This window comes from Globicephala melas, chromosome 2, assembly GCF_963455315.2.
Source record: "Globicephala melas chromosome 2, mGloMel1.2, whole genome shotgun sequence".
NCBI classification, from domain to species: domain Eukaryota; kingdom Metazoa; phylum Chordata; class Mammalia; order Artiodactyla; family Delphinidae; genus Globicephala; species Globicephala melas.
Window position 1 is genome coordinate 144,813,493 of NC_083315.2, and position 21,377 is coordinate 144,834,869.

The 21,377-nt window shown below is 40.9% G+C and overlaps 1 protein-coding gene across 2 annotated transcripts in view; it reads left to right on the forward strand.

The window, feature by feature from the left end:
* The window catches only part of EXD2 (exonuclease 3'-5' domain containing 2), a 93,408-nt gene that overhangs the window by 54,284 nt on the left and 17,747 nt on the right, over positions 1 to 21,377 (forward strand). For both annotated transcript variants that reach the window (XM_030855345.2, XM_030855344.2), the window contains exons 2-3: positions 4,718 to 5,103; positions 19,310 to 19,566. In XM_030855345.2, coding sequence (XP_030711205.1) covers positions 4,765 to 5,103; positions 19,310 to 19,566 — 596 coding nt within the window. In that variant the 5' untranslated portion in view covers positions 4,718 to 4,764. The remainder of the gene's footprint in view (positions 1 to 4,717; positions 5,104 to 19,309; positions 19,567 to 21,377) is intronic.

Sequence of the window (21,377 nt, forward strand, 5' to 3'; positions counted from 1 at the left end):
TAACAAGGTGACTGGCTTCAGAACCCTAGGAAGTCCTGGGGCTAGTGCTGGCTCCACTGGTGGGTAGAGTCAGGGTCCAGAGGACTCTGGGGCTGTTGCCTGCCCACTGGCGAGTGAAGCCAGGCCCTGAGGTTACTGTTGGACTACTGGCAGGCAGAGCCAGTTCCTGGAGTCTGGCTGCAGGGTCCAGGGATCCCAGGGCTTTTTTTTTTTTTTTTTTCCGTACGCGGGCCTCTCACTGTTGTGGCCTCTCCCGTTGCGGAGCACAGGCTCTGGACGCGCAGGCTCAGCAGCCACGGCTCACGGGCCCAGCCGCTCCACGGCATGTGGGATCTTCCTGGACTGGGGCACAAACCCATGTACCCTGCATCAACAGGCGGACTCTCAACCACTGTGCCACCAGGGAAGCCCACAGAGCTTGTTTTAGATCATTGGTTGGCAGGGAGGTGGTGATTCCTTACACAGTTGGTATGGGGTCTGGAGTGTCCCGAAGCTTGCGTTGGCCTGCTAGTGCACAGGGCCAGGGCCCAGCTGGTCCCAGGGTAGGTTCTAGCCTGCTGTGGGCAGGCTAGGTCCACAGGCTGTGGGATTGTGGTTTTCTTGTGTCTGGTGTCTGTCCCCTGGTGGCTGAGGCTGGTCTAGAGGCTAGTGCAGGCTTCCTGGAGGGCAGGGCCACTGTCTGCCCACTGGTGGGTGGAGCTGGGTCTTGGCCCTCTGGTGGGCAAGGTCCTGTCTAGAGGAGTGTTTAGAGGAGGCTGTGGGCTCAGGAGGACTTTAGGAAGCCTGTCTGCTTATGGGTGGGGCTGTGTCTGCACTCAGTTAGTTGTTTGGCCTGCGGCATCCCAGCACTGCTGCCTACAGACTATTGGATGGGGCTAGGTCTTGGCTCTAATGGCTAGAGGGAGGAGCCCAAGATCACACCCACCAGCACTGGCTTCCAAATGTGACTGAGCTGCCAAATGTAGCTGTTGTCAGCTACGGCCGGCTTCCCACCTCTCCAAGGCCAGCAGGTAGGTTTGACTCAGACTCCTATCAAGTTACTGCTTTTGCCCTGAGTCCCGGTGCATGTAAGATCTTGTGTGTGCCCTTTAAGAGTGAAGTTGTATTTCCCACAGTCCTTCCTGAAATTAAGCCTGGCTGGCCTTCAAAGCCAAATGATCTGGGGGCTAGTCTTCCTGCTGCAGGGCCCCCAGGCTGGGGAGCCTAACGTGGGGCTCAGAACTCTCATTTCTGTGAGAGAACTTCTGCACTATAACTTTTTTTTTTTTTTTTTGACCACATGGCTTGTAGAATCTTAGTTCTGTGACCAGGGATCAAACCCGTACCCTTAGCAGTGAAAGAGTGGAGTCCTAACAACTGGACCACCAGGGAATTCCCACGTCTGCACTATAATTATTCTCCAGTTTGTGTATTGCCCACCTGGGAGTATGGGACTTGATTATATCATGTCCCCTTCTACTCATCCTGTGGTTCCTTCTTTGTGTCTTTAGTTGTAGACGATCTTTTCTGGGAGGTTTTGGTCTTTTTCATAGATGGTTGTTCTGCAGATAGTTGTGGTTTTGGTGTGGTTGTGAGAGGAAGTGAGCTCAGGGTCTTTCTACTCCACCACTTTGGCCGATCTTCAAGGGACTGTGTTCATATTCTCAGCCTTGGGCAGATGTCTTGCCTGGACCATAGTAGGTGAACACTTACAGGTTCTTGTTCATGGACAAGGCAACACTCTTCTGCATCTCCACTGTGCCCTGGGCCTGTGGCCTAGACTTCTGTCCCTGGGCTGGTGATATTCTCCAGCACTGGGGCTGGTATGAGTTCTGGTCTCTGCCCAGCTTTATCTCCTACCCACTGTGGGTTCCCTTCTTCCATTTTGACACTTGATGATTTCCCTTTCTTCTTTTTAAGTTTAACTGTGTATTAAACTTTTATTATCTTTTTAAAAAATATTTGTTTATTTATTTGGTTGGGTTTGGTCTTAGTTGCATCATGTGGGCTCTTTAGTTGTGGCAGGCGGGCTCCTTACTTGCAGCCTGCTGGCTCCTTAGTTGTGGCATGTGAACTCAGTTGCAGCAAGCATGTGGAATCTAGTTCCCTGACCAGGGATCGAGACTGGGCCCTCTGCATTGGGAGCACGGAGTCTTAACCACTGTGCCACCAGAGAAGCCCCTTATTATCTTTTTAATGTTTTCTCCAACATTTGTATTGTTTAGAGTGAGAAAGGGAAGGGTTTTTATGTCTTCTCAGAGTATTTTAACTAGAAATCTCTCTATGCAAGTTCTTTAAACTCATTAAGTCTCAGTTTCCTCTTCAATAAAAGTGCTGGAGAAAGTACATATGAATACTTAAGCACAGTTTCTGCAAAAAAGTAAATATTTTAAAAACAGCGTAGCCATTTTATTGTTTTCATTAGTACTGTAATAATTGTTGTGATTCCATTTTTCCTCTCCATTGCTGAATATCTCTGTAGGCATAATTATAGCCCAGGGTTGTTGTAAATATTAAATTATTTTTAAAAATTTGTTGTTGACACTTTTAAAAATTGATAAAAGTAGTACACATTGGGAGTTCCCTGGTAGTCTAGTGGTTAGGATCCCAAGCTTTCACCACTGTGGCCTGGGTTCAATCCCTGGTCAGGGAGCTAAGATCCCACATGCCCCACAGCATGTCCAAAAAAAAAAAAAAAGGATTCCCATTAAATGGGAAACCCTCAGCCATAGAGAAGTGTAGGCAGGGTCTAATAGGTCACTGTGTCTTTGGACAGTATAGATTTTAGGTCAGAGCCTACAGATGGGTAACCCAGAGCCCAAAATGTTTTTATTTGGCTGGCACAATGTTTTAAAAACTCTAAATTTGTTGCTAACACTTAAAAATGGTGATATTTCACATAAAATTCAGATATCTAACTTTTCTTGAGTAATCAGGATAATCTGACCACACTGGGCCTTCTTCACAAACAGGATGAACACCTTGTGCTGAATGGTTGCTCTCCCATGTTTTCTCTCCATTACTGAGGCCAAAGGCCACTTACCATTTATTGTTACACATTTACTGTTGTTTTTTAAAATAGTACAGAGATAGTTGTATATGCCTATTTTTCTGTCAAAAATAGGAAAACAAGAGATAGATGGAGAAAGACCACATTGTAATAAGCATTGATGAAAAAATTAATCAGTTCGTCTAAGAAAGAAATGGAAGATTTTATTTGAGCCAAATTTGAGGATTATAACCCAGGAAAAGCATCTCAGAAAGCTCTGAGACCTGTTCCTCCCCTTAGAAGTCAAGGCGCAGTTATATAAGTTTTTTGAGACAGAGGCTGTACATCAAATGCTGTATTATTGGCAGTTTACATGATCCAGATCTAAGTGCCATGTGACCCCTTATGAGATCAAGAAGGAATGGCATCTTTAAGGAGTTGTCTTATTGATGCTAGAATATTGCTCTTTATGGTTGAGCAGGTATTTCTCTCAATGGGGAAGGTTAGGTTAATGCATAATGTAGATACACAGTGCACAGTGGGAGGAGAGAGGAGACCAAAGGATAGAAAAAAATTTTTTGTTTAAATTTTTCTTGTCTTGCCATAAAATATGAGTTTTATTTCACGTACAGAAAATGGAAAAGAGGCTATTTTGTGATAGAAAGGAAGACAGTTCCTACATATTTAATAGGATGTCTGTGTCAGTTTTCTCTTGCACTTGGCTTGCTTCACTTATTTGTGTTATCCTGTTTGGACCCCGTGGACATTTCAATTTGCAACCTCCTCCTGAACATCCTGGCTCTCTAAGTTCTGTTCTTTTTCTTTTCTAGTCCTGTCTTCCCTTTTGTACTGTCCTAGCTTACCCTCAATAACTGAGTGTGTTTCCACGGAGAACTACCGAGACCTCTGGAGCAACGGAAAATCCATGTGCACTCAAGCCTGATTGCTCCATCCCTCACCAGCCACGCCTCCTAGAAAAGTAAAAGTCCCCCTACCAGTTGCAGATGATTAGATTTTTTAAAATTTTTATTTATTTATTTTTGTCAGCGTTGGGTCTTTGTTGCTGCGCACGGGCTTTCTCTAGTTGTGGCGAGCAGGGGCTACTGTTCGTTGCGGTGCGAGGGCTTCTCATTGTGGTGGCTTCTCTTTGTTGTGGAGCACGGGCTCTAGGTTTGCAGGCTCGGTAGTTGTGGCACGTAGGCTCAGTAGTTGTGGCACACGGGCCCAGTTGCTCCGCAGCATGTGGGATCTTCCCGGACCAGGGCTCGAACCCATGTCCCTGCATTGGCAGGCAGACTCTTAACCACTGCACCACCAAGGAAGCCCTAGATTTTTTTTAAATTGCAAAGCAGAAGTTTCCATTCAACTCTTAGAGATTGAAGGTTCAAACACAAACACCCTGAGGAAGATCCATTAACTAAAATTTACTCACAATAAATCAGCAAGTGGAAGTAAGAGTCTAGTTTATTCTGTTTTGATTGATGTGATTTTATAGGATTGAGAGAGCCCTGGGCAACTGGTGGAGGGCAGGGGGTTTTTCTTGGATGGAGCTAGAGGTGGAGTACAGGACATACAAAAGGGGGAAAATATTTTAAAATATCACTGTTTCATGTGGAAATTTGTAGCAATTGTTTTAGTTTGTGAGCACATGGATTGTGAATGCAACGTCTTTTGTGGGGTTGGGGGGGACTTGTATCCGTGGACCTTTAAATTCTGTATGTGAATATATTGTTGCCATTTGTTTTGCAGATTGTGGGATTAGTGATATGCTTTCCTAAACAACAGAAAAGTTGAAGATGTCTAAACACTTAGTGGCTTTGACAGTGACCACCCTTCTTGGTATGGCTGTCGGGGGGTTTGTCCTGTGGAAAGGCATCCAGCGTCGGAGGAGTAAAGCAAGTCGTGTGACCCAGCAGCAGCTGTCACAGCAGCAGCCGAAAGCGCCAGGCAGGAGAGAGCGGCCCACTCCAGCAGAGGACCAGCAGCACTCCAGTGCCCCCAGAGCCTCGTGGGAAGAGAGGATCCTTAGAGCAAAGGTGGCGACTGTGTCTCAGGAGGCGGAGTGGGATCAAATTGAGCCCTTGCTTAGGAGTGAGTTAGAAGATTTTCCAGTGCTTGGAATCGACTGTGAGTGGGTAAGTTAAAAGGCAAAAAACGAAACGTATCTTTTCTGCTTTTCCAGCTAGGGACCTTGAATAGTCAAATAGAGGATAAGATTAAAGGTGAATTAGCTTGTGCTCAACTTATTTGTAAATAGATTTTAGCAGAAGGAGAAGCGGCTTCTCTTCTCAGGATAGGGGAGTGCTTATAATCATGGATTCTGGAGTCTGAGCTACATGAGTCCATCTTCACCACTTATTCTGTGAACTTGAACAAGTACTTAACCTCTTTGAGCCTCAGTGTACTTATCTGTAGCGGGGTGTGTGTGTGTGTGTGTGGGTGTGTGTGTGTAATGGTATCTACCGCCCAGAGCTTTTTTAAGGATTCAAATAGATAATCCCTGTATAGACTTCAGCACAATTTTAACAGAGAGTAATTGCTCGTTATATATTAGCTACTGTTAATATTTTTAATAGTATTTTCATAGGATGCCATGGAGAAGATAGTTAAGGAGGTCTAGTTAAATATGTGTTTATTACACAAATTGGGATTTAAAAAGATAATAGTTTAAATGCTAGACACTATTTACTCTAAGCCAGGTATTATATTGTGTTTTTTTTCATTATCTCATTTAATTTTGACAATAATCGTTCGTAGGAAGATACTGTTATTATTTCTTTACAGATAGGAAGTGTTAAAAGGTTTAGTTACTTGCCCAAGGCTGTGAAGCTAGTAACCAGCATTTGAGCTGGTTTTCCTTAGCCATCGGTTAATTTTTCTAATAGCTATTACTTTGGGGGAGTTGTTACATAGTTGTGATGAGGATAATATGGTACATCTACTCTTCTGTCATTCTGACTCACAGAGTGAACTTTAATCTCCTTGCAACAGAAGATACTACAAAATATAAATAAGTCACAGTTATCATCTCTTATTAATTCAGCATAATACCTTGCCAAAATTCTGTGATCTATGTCTTCTGGGGATCTGGAATACAGTCAAGAGCCAGGAAGTGTAATCGAAAGAGGCCCTAAGCAGAATTGCTGCCACAAAATCAGATCACAGGTTGGTAGGAGGAACTAAAGATGCCAGTACAATGATGACCAAGAAGAGAACACCTGACAGTGTGGGCAAGGTTCAGTAGTCACATAAGGCCTTAAGGAGCTACTGAGGGTATTTCTTTTTTTTCTTTTTTGGCCGTGCGCTGCACGGCTTGCGGGATCTTGAACCTGTGCCCTCTGCTTGAAAGTGTGGCGTCTTAGCCACTGGACCGCCAGGGAGTTCTCGAGGGTATTTCTTTATATCATCAATAGCAGTAGTAGTTTATACCAATGACCTTGGGCCATCAGGAAAGGATTGGGCACCTTTTGTTTATTGTGTATAAGAATTATATCATTTTAGAAATAAACATATTTCTATATCATTTTAGACATATTTACACCAACAACCATAGAAGAAAACATTAGTAAACAGTGAGCTTTAGTAGATTAGGAAAATTCACATTTGCCAAACACCTTGATTATCCTACCAAGTGAAGTATAACTGCAGCAACAACAGGGTAGTCTGAAGTGAATAGTAATGCAATCGATTTAATAATAATATGTTTAATCACTGTAGCAGAGTACGTTTAAGTGGCAAATAATCCAAAACCCAGTTCCTTATGGCTTTGGAATGTATTGAACTTCTTCTGATGCCACATTCCCTTCAGGTGTGATTGCATTTCTCTGATTGCTGCCACAGAAGAACTTTCATCCATCCTCCTTCTTTTCATTCTTCCATTTCTGATTTGTTTTCTCTTTCATTCACTTTTGTGTAAGTATTTGCTTAGTTATTGTTTTTGTTCTTGTTTTACACAGTCAGTATTCGTTTCAATTTACCAAAGTGTTTACCTTTTTCTTTGCTCATCTTTCCTTATATCTCAGAATTTTCTGGCATCATTCTCTTTAAGGTTGTCCTTTAGAAGTTCATTTCTTGAGGGGTCATTGATAGTAAACTTAATTATTATTGTTTTGAAAGTGTCTTTATTTTGCTTTTGATCTTTGAAGATATTTTCGCTGGATATGAAATTCTAGTTTAGCAACTTACCATTTTCAAGATTGCATTCTACTTTCTTCTGGCTTCCATTGTTGCTGTTGAAAATAACTATGAGTGTAAATGTTGATTCTTTATAGGTAATCTAATTTTTGGTAGCTCCTTTTAAGATCTTTTTGAGTTGCTGGTTCTGAAGATTCGCTGTCATGAGACTAGTGTTGTTATCTTACTGTATTTCCTGTTTGGGATTCTGAGAGATATCCTGGATGTAAGGATTGGTATCATATCAATTTTTAAATTCTCTTTGAAGATTGCCTTTACCCTGTTTTTTCTTCTTCTCCTCCTCCTTCTCCTCTTCTTCCTACCCCTCCTCTTTCACCTTCTTCTTCTTCCTTTTTTTTTTCCTTCTTCTTTCTTGCTGGAATTAAATCAGCTATATTCTGAACTTTTTCTGCTCTCCTACATGTCTGGTAATCTCTTTTATATTTAATGTATCTTAGTCTCTCTGGATTCATTCTGTACAATTTCTTCAGGTCTCTTTTATAGTTCCCTTTTTCTTTCCTTAGTTTTGTGTAATCTGCTATTTAACTTACCCCTTGAGTCTTTTTTTTTTTTAATCTTTTTTTATTGTGAAATAAAACACATCAAGAAAAGTGCCTGGGCTTCCCTTGTGGCGCAGTGGTTGAGAGTCTGCCTGCCAATGCAGGGGACACGGGTTCATGCCCCGGTCCGGGAAGATCCCACATGCCGCGGAGCGGCTGGGCCCGTGAGCCATGGCCGCTGAGCCTGCGCGTCCGGAGACTGTGCTCCGCAGCGGGAGAGGCCACAACAGTGAGAGGCCCGCGTACCGCAAAAAAAAAAAAAGAAAAGTGCCTGAAACAAAAACAAAGAGCTAAATGATTTCACTAAAGAGAACAGCTGTGTAACTGGAAACTAGGTCAAGAAAAAGAATTTGCTAGTACCCCAGAAGCTCCCCTTGTGACCCCTAGTAATCACTGTTCTCCCACCAAGGGTTACTATTATCCTGATTTTATGGTATTTACTTTCGTGTTTTTCTTTATACTTTTACTACTTAAACATGCATGTCCTAGCACACCATTGTAAAGCAATTATACTCCAATAAAGATGTAAAAAAAAAATGCATGCCTAGGCACGATAATTGAGTTTTGTCTGCTTTTTTTTGTGGGGGGGGGTATGCGGGCCTCTCACTGTTGTGGCCTCTCCCATTGCGGAGCACAGGCTCCGGACACGCAGGCTCAGCGGCCATGGCTCACGGGCTTAGCCGCTACGCGGCATGTGGGATCTTCCCAGACCTGGGCACGAACCCGTGTCCCCTGCAGCAGCAGGCGGACTCTCAACCACTGCGCCACCAGGGAAGCCCGAGTTTTGTCTGCTTTTTAAATTTAATGTAAATGAAACTATCGTGTGTGTATTTTGTGTCTGGCTTCTTTTGTTCAACATTACGTTTGTGAGATTTACCCATGTTGTGTGTGACTGTGATTCACTGCCATATGTCCATTGTGTAAATATATCATGATTTATTCATCCGTTCTAATATTGATGGACTTTTGGGTTGTTTACAGTTTGGGGCTCTTACAAAGAATGCTGCAGTGAACAAATGCACTTATTCTTATTGGGCATATGTATCTATGAGTGGAGTTCTAGGTCATAGAGTTTGTATATATATCTTTAACTTTCATAAATAATGCCAAATTGTTTTCCAAGGTGGTTTTAACTAGTTTACCCTCATCAGTAGTAATGAGTGTACCTATTGTTTCTAGCTGTTTTCAGAAGTGGTTCTACTAATTTAATCTCTCACCAAGACTGTATGAAAATTCCCTTTGTCTTATATCCTTGTCCACATTTGGTACTGTCAGATTTAAAAATTTTAGCCATCCTAATGGATGTAGTAGGATGTGTAGCAATATTTCATTGTGGTTTTAATTTGCATGTCCCTGACCAGTACTGAGATTGAGCATCTTTCTATATTTTATTGATTATTTTGATATCTTCTTTTATGGAGTACTTGTTCAAGTCTCTTGCCTCTTTTTCTATTGAGTTGTCTTTTTCTTACTGATTTATAGTTCTTTATATATTTTGGTTATGAACCCTTTGTGAGTTAAATGTACAGTAAATGTCTTCCCCCATTCTGTGGATTGCCTTTACATCCTTTTATTGTTAAAGCTTGATGATCAGAAGATCTATATATAGTGCTGTGTAACAAGTCTTACCTTATCCCTAGTCATGAATATACTCTCCTGTTATTTTCTTGGAGTTTTTTGGGGTTTTTTTAATATATATAAATTTACTTATTTTATTTATTTATTTTTGCCTGCGTTTGGTCTTCATTGCTGCATGCAGGCTTTCTCTAATTGTGGCAAGCGGGGGCTACTCTTCATTGCGGTGTACGGGCTTGCAGTGGCTTCTCTTGTTGCAGAGCACGGGCTCTAGGCATGCAGGCTTCAGTAGTTGTGGCACGTGGGATCAGTAGTTGTGGCTCACGAGCTCTAGAGTGCAGGCTCAGTATTTGTGGCGCACGGGCTTAGTTGCTCCGCGGCATGTGGGATCTTCCCGGACCAGGGCTCGAACCTGTGTCCCCTGCATTGGCTGGCGGATTCTTAACCACTGCGCCAACAGGGAAACCCTAAATGTTTGACTCTGTTTCTGTTTTGTAATTTAGTTCACGTGTAGCCATTTTTAGATTCCACCTATAAGTGATAACTTATGATGTCTCTTTTTCTGTCTGACTTATGTCACTTAGAATGATCATACCTAAGTCCACCCAAGTTGTTGCAACTGGCCTTATTTCATTGATTTCATGGCTGAGTAATATTCCATCGTACATAAGTACCACATCTTCTATCCATTTTTTCCTTCCAAGGACATTTAGGTTGTATCCAAGTCAAGGCTCTTGTAAACAGAGCAGCACTAAACGTTGGGATGCCTGTGTCCTGTCGATGTTTGGTTTTCCCAAGATATACGCCCATGATTGGAAGTGCCGTATGCTCTGTAGCTCTGTTTTTTAGATTTTTTATTAAACACAATACACTTCTCCAGAGTGGCTGTTGGCAATTTACATTCCCACCATGAGCATAACAGGGCTCCCCCTTCTCCACACGCTGTCCTGCATTTCTGGTTTTTACACTTTGTGAGGATGCCCCTTCTGACTGATGCGAAGTGATACCTCTTTGTAGTGTTGATTTGCATTGTCCACCTGTTTGGTTGGCCAAAAAGGGCGTATGCGTTTTTCCTGAATATCAGGAAAAACGCATACGCCCTTTTTGGCCAACTGCATCATTGGCGAAGTGCAGCCACTTTTCATGTGCTTTAATGGCAGGTCCAATCTACCTCTTGAAATTCCTTTCCTGCAATTCTGCCTTGCTTACAAGTCCTTTTTGATGACTTACCTCAAGACATTTTTTGACAATAGGTATCATTTACAACCCTGCAGTTTTCTGAATTGCAGTGCTCCTGAGCTCCATTTTTCAACTTGTTGTTTTGGGAACTGGCCACAAAACAGCAGGATTGCTTCAAGCCCTATTCTGGTTCCGGGAGCAGGCTGAGCCTTTGGTCAGTTCCTCTTCCTGATTGGAAATTAGAGTGGCATGTGCCTGTCCAAACAACTAGGGCTTGTCTCTCATTGGTTCACCCCCTTCCACTTCATCCTCTGGACAAATTCCAAACTGTGTGAAACAGGATGTTGAAGGTGCTGACTTCCCCAAGTGGGGAGATTGTTAGGAAAGAGACTGGAGGGGGTAACCCGACCACCAGGAGATGAGGAGATGAGGTGCCTTTTCCAAACTCTTCCCCATCAGCCGGTGTACCATCCTCTGGGTGTCCCATGCATGTTTTAGCTGTAGGAAGGGTCCCCAGCACCTGGAGATTTGGGACCCATGGAATGGGGACCAGGCAGTATTACTCTAAAGGGGCTGCATTTGCTGGCCCATCCTCACCAAGCCTCTCAGCCCCACGAGTGTGCAGCCTTAGGTCCCATCCAGCTGTGGATCTAGATGTGGTCTGTCCAGGTTGCATCACAGCCCCTGAACGAATTCTGTAAGAATTTCTCTCTCTCTCTCTGTCTTTTTTTTGGGGGGGGGGATTTATTTTTATAACGGTGTATAGCTGATTTTCAATGCTGTTTCTTGCTGCTGTACATCCACTTGATTCACTTACAGAGAAACATCAGTAAATTCTTTTTCAGATTCTTACCAGTCTTTTTTTTTTTTTTTAAACATTTATTTTTGGCTGTGTTGGGTCTTTGTTGCTGCGCACAGGCTTTCTCTAGTTGCGGCTAGCGGGGGCTGCTCTTCGTTATGGTGCGTGGGCTTCTCACTGCGGTGGCTTCTCCTGTTGCGGAGCACGGGCTCTAGGTGTGCGGGCTTCTGTAGTTATGGCGCACGGGCTTAGTTGCTCCATGGCATGTGGGATCTTCCTGGACCAGGGTTCAAACCTGTGTCCCTGCATTGGCAGGTGGAATCTTAACCACTGCGCCACCAGGGAAGCCAGAGTTTTGTGGTTTTAACATTGCATATTTAGATTTATAATCTATCCAGAATTGATTTTTGTGTGTGTGTGTGTGTGTATGATGTGAGGTAGGGTTGAGTTTCATTTTTTCTTTTTATGGATATCCAATTGTCCTAGCACCACTGATTGAAAAGATAAATCTCACTGCTGTGCAATGCCACTTTACCGTAAAACAGGTATCTCTTTTTTTCATTTTCTTTTTTTAAATAAATAAATAATTTATTTATTTATTGGCTGCGTTGGGTTTTTGTAGCTGGGTGCGGGCTTTCTCTAGTTGTGGCCAGCCGGGGCTACTCTTCGTTGAGGTGCGTGGGCTTCTCGTTGCAGTGGCTTCTCTTGTTGCGGAGCACGGGCTCTAGGCATGCAGGCTTCAGTAGTTGTGGCACGTGGGCTTAGTAGTTGTGGCTTGTGGGCTCTAGAGCGCAGGCTTAGTAGTTGGGGTGCACGGGCTTAGTTGCTCCGTGGCATGTGGGACCTTCCCAGACCAGGGCTCGAACCCGTGTCCCCTGCATTGGCAGGCGGATTCTTAACCACTGCACCACTAGGGAAGTCCCCAAACACGTATCTCTATATGAATAGATCTATTTCTGGACACTCTAGTAGTCTATTTTTCTGTTCTTCCGCCGGTGATCACAAACTGTCTTAGTTACTGTTGCTTTATAATGACTCTTGATATCTGCCGCAGCAAGACTTTCTATCTTGTTTTTTTCCCGGAGGGTCTTGGATAGTCTTGGTCCTTTGCATTTCGTTATACATTTTAGAATCAGCTTTTCAGGTTCTACCAAAAACAATTTCTTGATATTTTGATTAAGATTGCATTGGATCAATAGATCAGTTTGTGGGGAATTGACTTCTTTCCAACATTGAGTTTTATAATCTAAGAATATTTATTTAGATCTTTAACTTCTCTTAATAATATATTTGTAGTTTTCTGTGATTAAAATAATTCTGTTATAAATGAAATCTTAAAAAATGTTGTGAGACTTCCCTGGTGGTGCAGTGGTTAAGAATCCGCCTGCCAATGCAGGGGACATGGGTTCGAGCCCTGGTCCAGGAAGATCCCACATGCCATGGAGCAACTAAGCCCGTGCGCCACAACTACTGAAGGCTGCACACCTGGAGCCCGTACCCCACAACAAGAGAAGCCACCGCAATGAGATGCCTGCGCACCGCAACGAAGAGTAGCCCCCACTCACCACAACTAGGGAAAGCCCACACACAGCGACGAAGACCCAACGCAGCCAAAAACAAATAAATTAATTAATTAATTTTTTTTAAAGTTGTGTTTTTTCTGGTATATAGAAATGTAACTTTATATGTATTTCTCTTATATTAAGGAACTTACTAAACTCACTTATTAATTCTAATTACTTTTAGATTCTTTTGGGTTTCTATATAAACTATTATATTATCTGTGAAGTGACAATTTTTTTTCCAGTCCTTACAGTTTGTATTTCTTTTCCTGCCTTGCTGAACTGGCGAGGATCTCAATAAAGTGCTCAGTATGAGTGGTGACAGTAGGCATCCTTGACTTATTCTCTATCTCAGATTGACAGCTTTCAACATTTTCATATTGAGTACGATATCTGCAGTAGGTTTGTTTACAGATTAAATACATTCAATTCTATTCTTGGTTTCTTAAGAGCTTTTCTGTTTTCTTTTGTTTTGTTTTGTTTTGGCTGCGCCACACAACTTGTGAAATCTTAGTTCCCTGATCAGGCACTGAACCCGGGCCCTTGGCAGTGAAAGTGTGGAGTCCTAACCACTGGACCACCAGGGAATTCCCAAGTTTTTTGTTTTTTTTTTTTTAAAGAATGAGATATTGTCATTTACAGCCGCAAGAATGGACCTAGAGAATATCATACTAAGTAAAGTAAGTCAGACAGAGAAGTACAAATATTAATAGGATATCACTTATATGTGGAATCTAAAAATGATAAATGAATCTATATACAAAACAGAAATAGACTCACAGACATAGAAAACAAATTTATGATTAACAAAGGGGAAAGGGGGTGGAGGAGGGATAAACTAGGAGTATGAGATTAACAGATATAAACTATTAAACTATTATAGATAAGCAACAAGGATTTATTGTATAGCACAGGGAACTAGATTTAATATCTTATAATAACATATAATGGAAAATAATTTGAAATATATATATATATATAAAAATGAATCACTTTGCTGTACACCTGAAACTAACACAATATTGTAAATCAATTATACTTCAATTTTTAAAAAGTTTTTCTTTTTAATTATGAATAGTTGTTGAATTTTATTAAGTGCCTTTTCTGAATTTCTTGAGATGAGTATGTAGTTTTTCTCCTTTATTCTGTTCTTGTGGTGAAAATACATTGATTTTTGAATTCCTGGCATAAATCCAACTGGGTCATGATGTCTTATTCTCCTTATACATTGCTGAATTCACTTCACTAGTGTTTTAAAAATAATCTATATTCATGAGTGATATTGGCTTATAATTTTCCTTTCTAGAAATGACCTTGTCAGATGTTGATAAAAATGTTATGCTGGGCTCATACAAGTTAGGGCTGTTCCTTGGTTTTGTGTTCTCTGGAAGAGTTTGTGTAAGATTGTCATTCTTTTTTCCTTAAATGTTTGATTAGAATCTACTGGTGAAGCCATCTGGAGTTTTCTTTTGAGGGAAGTTTTTGAATTATGAATACAATTTTTTCAATAGTTTTGGGGCTATTCATATTTTCTATTTCTTCATGTCTGTTTTGATAAATTTTATTTTTCATCTAAATGTGTCTTCTTTCAAAATTTTAAATTACAGGCATATACTTGTTTATAATATCCAGTGACTTTTTTTTTTCCTATCTGATGGATATGTAAGGACATTTTTTTTTTTTTTTATGTAAGGACATTTTTGACAATGCTTATTTGCTTCTCTTTTTTTTTTTTCTTGATTACTCCTTCCATGGGTTTATCAGTGTTATTAGTCTTTTCAGAGAACCAACTTCTGGCTTTGTTGATCTTTATTGTATGTTTGTTCCATTACACTGATTTCTGCTCTTTATTATTTCTTTTCATCTACTTGTTTGGGTATAATTTGCTATTCTCCATTTATTCTTCGACCTACTCTAATCTGACATCCTACCATACTACTCCACTGAAATGGATGAAGTTGATGGCTTTCTTGTTTTCCAGTCCAGTGGACACTTATTTGGACTCATGTTATTCTAGCTCTCAAAAGCATCTGCATAATTCCTGCACGAGACATTCTCTTTGGCTTTCATGCCATCATACTCTCCTATCTTCTGTCTTACTGTTCTTCCTTCTTTTTCCTTTTCTGATCCCCCTTCTACCTCATATCCAAATATTGAGTTGACTTAGCCTTGGTCTCTTCTGTATCCACCCCAGGGACTGCAAACTCAGATGCCTACAAGGTCCATACAGAAAATGTAAATGGGCAATGTAGAGTGATTGTTTGCATTTTTGAATGCATAGGAGTATTCTTCAATTTCATAAAGAAGTATGCTCCCTCCCTTTTTTCTTTAAACACAAGACCTCTGTGATCTATCTTCCATTTTCCTAGTTTTATAGAGACATGGATCTTGAGAAATATTTCTTTGCTGGAAAAACAGTGGTTTACAAATACAATGATAAATGGGAAATGACAGTTGGCTTCAGTGTTGAGAAGACATTATGGTGAATTAGAGAATTCATGCCTTATATAAATGAGGAAGCTGCTATACAGTTCAAGCCAAGTGTTGCCAGATTGTCCAGTTCTTTAAAAAGAAGCTCGATATATAGATTTTTTTAAAATGTGGACTCCACTGCAATTTAAAAGTTCTGGCATAAGTTTTTAAAATGTGGAGATCAAAGAAATATATAATATTAAACATCTGTGGGTCAGCAGACAGATCCAAGGACTACTAATTTATGTCCTCTGATCTATATTCTTTTTCTAAGTGACCTCATCTAATTTTGTAGCTTTAAATATCGTTGATAGGCTGAAGACTCTCAAAATTAGAACTCCAGCCCTTTACATCCACCCGTCTACTTGACATCTCCCTTGAATGTCTAATAGTCATCTCAGACTTAACATGTTCCTAACAGACCTCTCGATTTTTCTTCCCAAACCTGTATTATCCCTAGTCTTCTCCACCTTTAAGATTAAAATCAAGAGACATCCTCCCTGCTAAGGTTTGTCTAACAGAAGTGATATGATTGAAAGTCAGACACAAAAAGGCAGTTATAATATGTTAAGTTTCTTTAATGGCAAAATATGTGGAAATTCAAAGAAGTGGTTATAGAAAGCAGGAAATAACACAGCATTCTACCAGATAGAGGTATGCGTTTCCAGATTCCCCCGAGTTACCCATGGTGATGTGTAAGTATGGATAAATCACCTGTATAAAATGAGGATTCTGCCATGTTTTAGAAGCTATTATTGCCTTTCTTCTGGGGGAGAGGGAGATGTTAAATAGATTTCTGTCCCCTGACTCCTGCCTGATTTTTTCTGGAGTCTCTGGCTATAGACTGCCTTGCTTAACAGGTGCAAAGTAATTGGTGTAAAAAAGACTGAATGAAGTGAAGGTCATTTTCCCAAGAGCATCCTTCTGCAGGCCCAGGCTTCAGGCTTGAAGTCCCCTCCTTTTTCCTTACTATTAACCCTTCATTTCCATTTAGGAAGTATTACCCTTGTTATTTCCAAAATAGATTTTGCATCCATGTACTTCCCTACATCTCCTCTACTTCCTTCCTAGTCCAACCCTCAAGAGTCTCTTATTTGGACCTTTGTAGTAGCCTCCTGACTGGCCTCCCTACTTGGACTCGTATACCTATGATCCCTTCTCCATAGAGTAAGCAAAGTGATCTTTTAAAAATGCTAATCTGATCGTCTCAGTCCCCTGCTTGAAAAGCCTCCATTGCTTCTTATAAAACCAAGATGTCTTAATTACTTATGTGTTCTTAAGGACTCACATGCTCTTGCCTCTCTCAGCATCTCTGATTTTGTCTCCTTTTCTCTTCCTCTTACTACTTTCCGGCCTCATTGAGCCTTCATTCTGTCACTTGAACAGGAGAAGCTCATTCCTGTCTCGAGCCATGGTCTAGTTTAACTGACACATAACCTCCACAGATAGTTAACCTTGTTCCAGCCCAGAATATGGTCTCAGATTATTTTTTGCTCCCTGCTGCCATTGTGGGGTCATTTAAAGAATCGCGGACTTTTCCATAATGTTTTATTTGCTCTGGATTTGTAAGATCCCTGAAGCTAAAATGGATGATCACTGGCCCTCAGGAAGGAGGATCCCTAAACCAGTCCTCTGTGAGTGAATCACTGAAATCATTCATTTCAAATTTTTACTTTCGTGTGTTTTTCATAATGTCTTAACACGTTAGTATAGTACTACATTTATATGATTTATAAATGCATATGTACATGTATTGTGTATGTCCCAAACATTTCTTATGAGTCGACTAATCAAAAACCAAACAAAAAACCCAGTGACCCCTGGATTACATAATGCTAACGAAATTAAAATGTGTTTTTTTTTTCCTATTAAATACAATGTTGGTAAGCCAAGGGTTTCATTATTTTCCATGGGTGGTAAGTGATGTCAAGGCAAAAAGATGTTGGCAAAAGGGGGAAATACAAGAAATTAAGACTAGATATCTTATTCTTGGGACTTCCCTGGTAATCCAGTGGGTAAGACTCTATGCTCCCAATGCAGGGAGCCCGGGTTCAATCCCTGGTGGGAGAACTAGATCCTGCATGCATGCCACAGCTAAGAGTTTGCATGCCACAACTAAGAGTCTGCATGCCGCAACTAAGAAGTCCGCATGCCGCAACTAAAGATCCCACATGCCGCAACGAAGATCCCATGTTCTGCTACTAAGACCTGACACAGCCCCTCCCCAAAAAAAGACTAGATACCTTATTCTTGAAGCCAAATTGAGTCTGCTAGAAGCAATATTCTTCCAATCATACATTCAGTATAAATTGGGTACCTATTGGAATCATAAACATTTGGATTCCTAGTGGAAAAACCTTAATTATAATACAGTGGATCTTAAGCACAATCCAGAAACAGTATTAAAAGGACAACTTATCTAGCTAGCTAGCTATTTATTTAATGTATTTTAGACAACGGAACTTGACTGAAAAGATTTTCAAAGATCTGGCCTTAGGAATTAGCAGTGAGTATTATGTCAAATTAGCAGTGCTAAATATTAGAAGTAGAGATTTTCTGCTTTTTCTTGGAGAGAGCCAGTATTATAGAGGGAGGGAATTATGCTTTAATAAAAAAAAAAAAAGTGATTTGGCCACATCCAGATGAATTGTTATAGAATAGGAACCAGTAGTCAAGTTTCTTCTGGGTCTTGTTGATCTTCCAAGAAATAGACACTTTGGAAATCAAACTGGCATGTTTCCATTTGAGGATATGATAAAACAATGCCTGAGAAGGGGAATCCTAAAGCTTTTCTGAGTTAAACCGTGGTTTTACTTAGCACTGAAGTAGAAGTCGAGGAGGAAGTCCCTCCCAATTTTGTTTTTAACAGCAGCTCTTCATGATCTTGATCTTGACTGTTTCTTCTCTGTTGTACAGATTGGGAAATTTGGGTTCCACTTCTGACTTTGCCATTATCTCTGCATGTTTAGTCAAACTGTTTCATCTGTAGCCCTTAAATTTCCTCTCCTGGAAAATAAGAAGGATTGGAATTTATTGGATGCTTAACCTGGGTTCCGTGGATAGCTTTAGGGAACCTTTAATTAATGTAAATTTTTCTGGGAATAATTTCCTTAGCTTTAAGCACTTTCTCCAATTTATCTATTACATCAAAAAGATTAAAACTAAATCAGTTAAAATATAAAGTTATTTTCATTTCTTTAGATATCAGAATCCTAGCTTATGCTCAATATACATTTTTTTTATGAACAGCATTTGTGACCATAAAATGCTGAGAAAGCACTCTGTGCTACTACGATTTATTATATTGGCAGGTACCACTTACTGATAGTACTGTATTTCCTACCTCTTTTTAAAAGTCGGATCTTGGGCTTCTCTGGTGGCGCAGTGGTTGAGAGTCCGCCTGCCGATGCAGGGGACGCGGGTTCGTGCCCCAGTCTGGGAAGATCCCACATGCCGCGGAGCAGCTGGGCCCGTGAGCCATGGCTGCTGAGCCTGCGCATCCGGAGCCTGTGCTCCGCGGCGGGAGAGGCCACAACAGTGAGAGGCCCATGTACCGCAAAAAAATAAAAATAAAAGTCGGATCTTGAGGCAGTGATGACAAGTAAATGAGTCAAGTTACTAACATGTATATTAAAGAGTCTAGAAAATGAAAAGAATACATCATCATTTGGCGCTCTGCTCCTTAGCCTTTTATTCCCTTAGCTTTTTAAAACCAGTGTGTCTCACATAACTCTGCCAATGTGTGTCCCAGCACTGCTCTGTGTCAGCTGGTCACTATTTATATGGCCTGCTCATTTCAGGCTCATGTTTGGGCCCCCGGTAACCTCTGTTTAGGCCGCTGCTTCTTAGAGTCCATTGCATTCGTTAGCAAAGGCTCATCGTTAGGTTTGAGGCAAACTCTGGTCAGTTGTTCCCTCTGGGAAATTAAGACTGTACCTCTTAGACTTTTTTGCCAGACTTTCATGTTGTACTTGGTCCTATGCTGGGGTGTGAACTGTGGCCCTGTTTTCCTCTGTTACAGGTGAATTCGGAAGGCAAAGCCAGTCCTCTGTCACTCCTTCAAATGGCCTGTCCAAGTGGCTTCTGTGCCTTGGTTCGCTTGCCCAAGCTGATCTGTGGAGGAAGGGCACTACCGAAAACGTTACTGGACATTTTGGCAGATGGCACGATTTTAAAAGTTGGAGTAGGATGTTCAGAAGATGCCAGTAAGCTCCTGCAAGATTATGGCCTCGTCGTTAAGGGGTGCCTGGACCTCAGATACCTAGCCATGAGGCAGAGGTATGGTTTGTATGAATACTGGAACTCCTGTAGCTGGGGGGCAAATATTTTAGCAAGGGTTGTAGATTACTGAGACTCAGTAATGAAGCCTCTAAAATTCTTTAGAAGCTTAGAGGCTTCTGAGATGCATATTGAATTTGTGGGGAAATATTCCAACTTCTGGGAAAACTTTAGTTACCTAGAATTGGTCTTTTTAGATGAAACATTAATAAGGTGTCTCTATAAGCTACAGGCTGTAAACTGATGGGCTCCTTGGGCAAATTAGAGTTGCAGATTTTTTGTTTTTGTTTTTGTCCTGCATGATATTTTGGGGAGATTTTAGTTTAAATTCAGAAGATTTAATGTAAAAACCTGTATTCCTGGCTTCTCTTGAAAAATTAGGTGATTTGGCTACACTAGGTCAGTAGTTCTAGACGGCAGCAGCTGGCTGGAAGCATCCTCTTAGATGAGCATGCTTTGTTCAATTTGCCAGAATCCCCACCCCTCCCAGCTGTCACACCCAGCTCATCCTGATCAATATTTGAATGTGCAGACCCTGCTTTCGGCCCAGAATGATGGTAGCCCTAATGCTTTACTGAGAGGAAGAGATTTTCCTTTCCTTTGGAATTCTATTCCTATGGAAATTCTACCCTGTTTAAGGAAGCTGCAGTTACCTTCTCATGTATATATGCAGGTCCTCATTTTAATAGTGTGGACTGAAACAGCCTCTCTCCCTGCCTTTCTCCCTGCCACTGATATTGAAGGGTTGGAGGATTTGATAAACTAAGAGAAGGCCTGATTAAAATCTATGCTTATCATAATTTTTTGGTAGTAAATGAAATTTTAGTTTAGTTTAGTAGTTTGGCTTGTGTAAATGAAACTCTTATAAAAAAAAAACTCTTATAAATGAAGTATCCATTTTTTTCCAAGTAATACATTGAAATATTTACTGTAAAATTCTTTTAGCTCTGTAAAAGTATTTGGAGTATAGCAGCCAAGGCCGCCTTTCGTCAGGCCCTCCTTCCTCTGGTGCTGCCTCCCTAGAGCTGCCTGCTGTTACTCTGCTATTAGAGGCCATGTGTATAGTGGCCAGGGGTTGACTCCAGAGCAGGCTGTGTGGGTGGGAGTCCCAGTCTTCCTCTTACCAGCTACGTGACCTTTGGCAAGTTACTAAGCCTCACTGTTCCTCAGTTCCCTCATCTGAAAAGTAGAAATAATAATGTTCCCATCTCATAGGATCGGTGTGAGGATTAAATGAGTTAAACTATGTAAAGAACTTAGAAATGGTGTTTGACATGTAGAGAGTGCTGTGTAAATTTCAACTATTACTGTCCATATCATCATCATCCTCATCACCACCACCTATAGCACCACCATGATCTGATTGGTTTGGCCTTCCAGATCTCTTTCTATCCATTTACAGTCCTCTCTATGAGTATATAGAAATTAGAAGTGTCCTTACTTATCTGGCTAAATGCAGAATGGCCAAGTGTCAAAATACAAAATTTGGCCAAAGCTGAATATGACCATGAACTTCTCTAGAAATAAGAATGAAGCATTTATCAGGCTTCTTCATTTTTAATGAAATCTTATTAAAATTTTAAACATTCTTATTTTATTATTGGATACTTTAGAAGTAAAATTAAAATTTTTTGACATATAGTAGAAGAAATTTGACATTATAGTGCAAGAACTATACTCAGCTTTTAGCCATAGGCTGCTCCTGGTGTTTGCTGTAAGTAGTTACTTTCATTTGACTTTGGAGAGGAGCACAGATTTTCTTGGTAATGCTGTCCTCTTTTCTTCATACTCTCTATATTTTTATTATATGT